This window comes from Limulus polyphemus, unplaced genomic scaffold (genome assembly GCF_000517525.1).
Source record: "Limulus polyphemus unplaced genomic scaffold, Limulus_polyphemus-2.1.2 Scaffold2858, whole genome shotgun sequence".
NCBI classification, from domain to species: Eukaryota; Metazoa; Arthropoda; class Merostomata; order Xiphosura; family Limulidae; genus Limulus; species Limulus polyphemus.
In genome coordinates, this window is record NW_013668468.1 from 76739 (window position 1) to 84339 (window position 7601).

General features: G+C 31.0%; 1 protein-coding gene across 1 annotated transcript in view; it reads left to right on the top strand.

The window, feature by feature from the left end:
• Positions 1–289: 289 nt before the first annotated feature.
• The window catches only part of LOC111087929, a 9239-nt gene continuing 1927 nt past the window's right edge, over positions 290–7601 (top strand). Inside the window, exons 1-2 of the mRNA XM_022396376.1 lie at positions 290–412; positions 2321–2474. Of these exons, the coding sequence (XP_022252084.1) occupies positions 363–412; positions 2321–2474 (204 nt within the window). The 5' untranslated portion in view covers positions 290–362. The remainder of the gene's footprint in view (positions 413–2320; positions 2475–7601) is intronic.

Here is a 7601-nt window from a genome sequence, read left to right on the forward strand (position 1 = left end):
CAAAATATTTAAGTATTACTTTATATATTTTTATTCATTCTGAATAAACTTTTTGGGGCTATTAGAACGTGTTTTTTTAGTATGTTGAAATGTGAGATGTTTACCATTATGGTATTTCAACGATGATCTTAGAAATCCACTAAAGTATTTTTCTTTCTTTTTTCCTATTAAATTTAAACAATAACCATGTGATAAAGCTTCCATCTGTGTAGGATGTACACATTCATTCATATCATTTCCGTTATCGTGTGAAAGTAACAGCTTGTATATGATGTTCACGCTGTAAGTAACAAACGAACTTTCCATATTAACGTATAGAACATTAAGCTTAACAGATTCTTAGTCTACAACAGACTGCAATCATGAAACAAAACCTAGACAGACTAGTCATATTTTTCTGCTTAATTATGTGGTGAGTTGTTAGATTTTTTATCTAATAGGGTAATTACAAAAATATGCCTTTAATGAAAATGCATTATTTAGAAAATACGTTTAAAACTTACATAGGATTCAGCAATGGTCTAAACACTTTCCCGGAGTTGGCTCAGAAGAATTTCTCCATTTTTGTTCACCACAATATGTAAAAAAATTGTGTATTATATTTCTAGCATGATTAGACTTCTGCCTGTAGAAGTATCTCTGCATATTGTATAAAAAATAAAACTGTTTTAATACGTACATCTTTTGAGTTAATAAAATTGTTATATACACTGCATAAACCCTGGACTATCAAGTTATGTTCATTGATTCAATTTAAGCCCATTAAATTGTGCCTAAGGTATATACCTAAAAATACAAAAATGAAATGCCATCAAAAGAGGATGCTGACAATAAGATATTTTCAATAAATTAGATTGTCACTATTAATCATAATTATTTTACCTAGAAACGATTGTATTAATTATAGTCATGTTGAGACATGTTATGCTGGCCCCACTTCATGATCATGGATGTTTGTGTCTTCCGGCTATTCTCTGAACATACCCCTTTTGCAGGAATATGCTCTTCTCTTCAGCCGTTTGGCATTTTCTTTAGCACCAAAGGAAATTCTTTTTGGCTTCTCTTATGGCTTGCTTTCTCTGCATCCACATCTGGCATTTGTCTTCTGTTTCTATAGAGATTCTCGCGAAGCAAGTAATCATCGGGAAATGCAAGGACAACGAATTACAATAATACTTTGACTGAAGAATAAGTTTAGTAAAACATTTCTCTGTCTACCAAAAAAGAAAAATCGTTGTACCTTCTCCATTTCGTTTCAGTTTTGGGGTTGACGAACACCATAATACAGTGCATATTCCGTAAATTTCTAAGAGAGTTGAGGAAATACTGGATGTGTGCCTCCCGGAAGTCGAATACTGTGTATGGTGTGGTTGACTCAGAGATTCATTGTTAAATTATGCAAAAACAAATGCCCTGAAATAACGGCGTGAATTTAATTTCTAGATTATACTAATTATGACTTTTGGGTGTTAATTCCCTCAGTTTACTGGACTGATCAATGTTTTTCTTCAAAAGATACTTTGTTTTCATTTATAAACGATATTACGTCGATCTTTATTTAATCCATTAATTTGTTGTTGTTTTTATGTTTGTTGTTAAGTACAAAGCTACACAATAGGCTATTTGTGCTGTGCTCATCACAGGTATCGAAACCCGATTTTTAGCGTCAAAAGTTCAGAGACTTGCTGCTGAGCCACTAAGAGGACAACCTATTAATATTCATTCAGTTGCTATTGTGTGCATTTGGTTTGATATTTATTCTTCTTTGCCCACCAATGATATGAATTAAATTTTAATTCATATTTGTAGATTTTATACAGGTATAATTCAGTTGACATGTTGGTTAAAATATTTGTAAAACGTAAGTTACAAAATGATTTCGTCTACTAAATACTTTCTCATACACGAGCCCCCCAGTGGCACAGCGGTATGTCTGCGGACTTATACCACTAGAAACCGGGTTTCGATAACCGTGGTGGCAGAACACAGATAGTCCTTTGTGTAGCTTTGTGCTTAATAACAAACAACAACAACTAATCCGTGAAAAACATATTTAGATGTAGAAAAAATTAGATAAAGAATTTATGAAACATTTATCAATATATTTGTATAAAAATGTACAAAGTAATTTCAGTGGTTGTTATATTTGTTTCTAAAAGATACAATACTTATACATGAAGTCTTTAAATTGTTTTTATATGCTTTTAAAAAATTTCATAAATCCCGGTTTCAAAAATATGTGTTGCTATTTCTTTTCTTTCTTTTTTTCTACTGGTGCTACGAAGACATGCAAGTTTACCGTTCTGGTTTTATTTCTTAGTGTCCGAGGTGACCTTTGTACATGTGCCAGTTACGTAATTGAAGAAGGAGGGTTTTCAGAAGATAATCTTGTGTACATAATCACATATGACCAACCGTTTGTGAAATGTGCACATGACGGACTAGAAAGCTGTAAAAACTTTTGTTTCGAATCTGTAAGTATATTATAAACATAGAATATTTGAAGCATATTAATCACACAAATATAAAAATGATTATTTCAGCACTGCTAGGGATTCGCCAGATCGTCTTTTGGAAGCGCAAATTTAGTAAATTTACAAGTTAAAATTAAAACTATTAACGTATCACTTTCAAAAAACGAAGTCTATATTCTGGCTTATTACTTTGTGTCTGTTGGATTTTGTAAATACGTTGGTTCAAAATGAAAATGTAGTTTTTAACATAGGATGGAAGAGCATTGTGATATTAACACTGAGGAAAACAACTGGCTAATTTCAAAGAGAGTTCGCTAGGTGGCAGCAGTAGCTATCCGTCTTTGTAGTTAATATTCTAGTTAAGTACAAAGCTACACAGTGAGCTATCTGTACTGTGGCCGATTTTTAGCACTTATCAGTCTTAGCATCTTTTTATAGCTACTCATTGTGAGATATAATCTTGTTTGCACATAAGTATTTCAAAAACAAATAAAAGTCGAAATAGATAAGAAAATTAATAAATAACGTGAAAAAGCAGGAGCTTATGGAAAACGTGGACGATAATATGAGCCTAAATAATATATTGTGTGTCAACAACAAATATTTTAACCAACATGTCCGCTGAATTAGATCTGATTACATCTTTATCAAACGTACAAATTATGTGTTGAAAAATTTAGATATTCAATACATATCAATGGTGATGACAAAAAAACCATCAAACCAAAGGACACAGTAGCAACTGAATTAATAGATTGACTAAAAATCAACTTAATATCGTTTATAAATTAAAACAAAGGATTTCATGGAGAAGAACATTGATCAATAGTAAGATAAGAGACCAACACCAAAATGTCATCATTAGTGTAACCTGTAAGTCAAATTCACGCAGTTATTTCAGTGCATTTATTTTTCAAAATTGAATAACAGAATCTCACGGTAAACGTGGACTATTAGATAGACCTAAATGTTCTACTGTGCCCCAACAACACTGCTGGAAGCCTCTTAAACTGTAATTACATAATTACAACTTTTTATAGTAATTATGTCTATGAAGGGAGAGAGAAAGGTTTATGAATTTTTGATATATATAAAGTTATAGTGTCATATTCTTTGAGCATCATTAGATACAATCAATTCGATGGAGGTAAATCCAATTATTGTCGAATGCTAATGTGTTAACATTAGTTATTGACAGTAGCACAGCCACTCTAATGTCTAGTTAATATAATTTTAAATGGGAATGCCAGCGTATAAGGCAGTAAACTTCAGTTATTATAATATAATGATTAAGCTATAGAATTCATTTCTTATAAGTATTGTTTTTTAATGATGCAGGTATGCATACTGTTACAATATTATAACTAATGAATTCGTGCAAGTGTTAAAATTACTTTTCATTTATTATAATCAGAATATTACAAGTTTCATAAACACTAATTATTAAATTATGAAATTTTACTTGTCGATTTTAATAATTAAAACAATTTTTTAGTACTGTATTATTATCAACATACATGTAAACATTCGTTTATTTCCGATTTGTTACAGGTTGTAAAGTAAAAAATTAACAAGATTGCGAAAAAATTAATATCTTGTACATATATTTTACGTTATGTGTATCCATGAAACAGTTTTAAAACACATCAAGTAATTCGATAGATGATAAAACACAAAACCAACTGCCCTATCACAAGATGAACAAATTATCAACATCGCCTCGAACTCTTGATAATTAAACTTCAACTTGAAACCCTACAGTTAAGAACAGAAGATCAGAATATTAATAAGATGAAACGGATTTTTCATATTTGAAAGTACTTCAGACAACTAACCCAAAACGACGACGTTTATGAAACTTTAGTCTAAGTGCTAAGTGCTAAGACTTTTTTTGTAAAGGAGACTAGCATGTTAGAGAAAATGTTAGGAAAAAAAAACAGTTACCCTTGGACAACTGAACATAAGGAAATCCAAAAAGTGAAAGGAGACATGAATTCAGATTATCGTGAAGAATACAGAATACTTTTAAACTCACTATCTTAGGGGACATAATTGGAATTCACAAACTGACTTTGAAGAAAATATTTCCACGACTTTCAGAGTACGTACGGAATTTTAAAACACAGGGACATAATGCAGGCAGGGAAACAACAATGGAATGTAAAAATATTTGAATAATTGGATCTCAAAAAACGAAATAAGAGGTGTTTTAAAATTTTAAAAACCTAATTGTGAATGCACATTTGTGGGGGAAAAGTAACATTTCAACATTAAATATCTTAAATTTTAAAATGGGTTTTAACTGCTTTGGTGGATGATGATGTTACACCCCTGAAAATAGATCTTACTTCGGCTCCAGTTAATAAATCCTTCAGAATATAAATTATGAACGATTTATAGCAATTTATTATAAACTTGGGTTAATAAACTTTTTTTGATCAATTATAGTTCACGAATGTGCAGAAAAAAGTAATATTCAACCATGAAAGGATAAAAATATGGAACTGAATTTGACCTGTAGTAGAAAACTGAGAATATATTTAACTTGAAAATTAACTATAAAATGTAAAATTTTAAAAGTTAACTAAAAGCTTTAGAAAAATCAAGATATATTTTATTTTCAGAAGAATGATAAAAGCCAAGTGTTTATTTTAATGCATTGTATGTATTATATAACATTTTCATCTTTTATAACCCCAAACACTAATACTTGTGTTCAAAGAACGTTTCTAAACATCTGAACAGTGTAAAATAGCAGCTAATACAGTACATGGCAAGTTTACTAATATTTTCACTTGGAAAAAAGTAAATATTTTTTAATTAACGAGAGATCGGTATATTGTTTGTTTTGTAAATGGTCCATAAATGTATATAACTAAATATAATATGGGGGGGCGATAGAAAAATACACTGCACAATTCCCCTCAAGTGTCTGGGAAGCCTATTATGAAAGATATGAGAAAATTTCTAGAAACACGTAGCAATATTTTGACGTCAATCTAAAAACCTCTTATTAACGCATCAAATAATAATTGACTATATTGATAAATTATCGAAAAAGCGTAATAAAGCATATATTTTATCGCTTAGGGTGCCATCTCTCTGTATTCTAGTATTATGCATAATTATGTTTAATAGTTATAGAATTCTACATATATCAGTATTCACATTTGTTACGCTCAATGTTCAACAGGAAAGTAGTCCTGCAGGGGTTATTTATTTTTATTTTTTTTGTTCTTCAAAATTACTTTTTTATATAAAATCATATTTATCGATAGATTTTCGGGAGAATAATGGGTAGCAAAGATGACCAAACAAATGCCGCACTAGGTTTTATTTTAATTTTATTTTATTAATATTTATACTTCTTTAATTAAAAGTTAACAATTCTACTTATGTATTTTGAGGTAAATCATGCCAACTCTTTGAAAGATAATTTGAATAACATAATATACAGATACTTATTTAGCTAAAACGAAAAATAATAATAATAAAGTTCATAGGGATTAATTAAATAAAAGTTAATTTGCTTATTACTCATTGTCCTACTATCAAAATTAATGTAAATTATATTAAATAATAACTTTTAAAAAATCTAATTCTAGATCGAACTGTGTCTTTAAAAATAAGCAAGTAACACTTTCCAGAAGAAAACCAAAACAGAAGTATAAAATATTAAACAAGAAAAAACACCGCATACAGAAGTCAGAGGAATGTGCTTCCCGATGTGAGGATTTTATTTGTTTGTAATTAAGCACAAAGCTACACAATGGGCTATCTGTGCTCTTCCAACCACAGGTATCGAAACCCGGTTTCTAGCGTTTTACGTCCACAGACATACCGCTGTGCCACTGGAGGGCTCCCGATGTGAGGAACGAATATCTTGTGTTTGTAAATGGTTACTTTCAATGTGAAAAAAAGTTTTGATTTGATGCTAAGAAGTTATATAAAGTCAAATTTTACCCGTGATATAAGCAAAGTTGCTTACGTTTTACCTTGTATGGTTAAGATTATTGTGAAACAGTAACAAACTGTTACGAATTACGAAATATGACATGGAGAATCCACATACCAGTGAGCAACAATTTCGATAATTGTTTAATTAATAAAAAATCACGATTTTGTATAAGAACCTTGTATTCGTCTTTTTCTTCCTTTTGGTTTTGTGCATAAAAAACAAATTAATTTACGAAAAGCATTTCCCGAATTCCATTAAAAAGTTTGTTCAAAAACTGTTTAATAATTAAATCTACATGAGACCGCCGCAAGAGGAAGTTAAGATTCTTTATTTCATGTTCAGCAGATCTTTACTGTATGTTCAGTTTTAACTACTGTTTTAATTATTTGTTAGGCCCGGCATGACCAGGTGGTTACGGCGCTTTATCCGCAATCTAGGGGTCGCGGGTTCGAACCCCCCATCCCACTAAACATGCTCGCCCTTTCAACCGTAGGAGCATTATAATGTAGCGGTCAATCCCACTATTCATTAGTAAAAGAGTAGCTCAACAGTTGGCGGTGGGTGGTAATGACTACCTGCTTTCCCTCTAGTTATTCACTGATAAATTAGGAACGGCTAGCGCAGATAACCCTCGTGCAGCTTTGCGCGAAATTCAAAACATTTAACCAATTATTTATTTGTTTTAATACTATTCATATCACCCAAGTTTTAGGGTAAATTCAGAATGAATTTTGTTTAAATTTTTAGTTTTAGCTGAAGACTACATATGCATGAAGTTTGTTAGTTTGTAATTAAGCACAAAGATACGCAATGGGTTATATGTGCTCTGCCCACCACGGGTATCGAAACCCGGATTCTAGCGTTGTAAGTCCACAGACGTACCGCTGTGCCACTGGAGGGCACATATGTATGAAAGCAATTCAAAAAGAAGAAAAACTAAGAAACACGAAACAACTAGATGGATCTTCAATACGATAAAGAAAAATTTAAACAATATTATTTTCGTTTAACATTATACAATCCCTGAAATATAGCAGGAATAAAAATCATGTTTTTTCTTTGTTTTAATAGGCTTCTTATTAGGTCGTCAAGAACTTAATGTCTCGTTTTGGAACACTTTCATTAACCAACCTCCAAAAAACGTACATCACGTATAATAGTTAAATGAA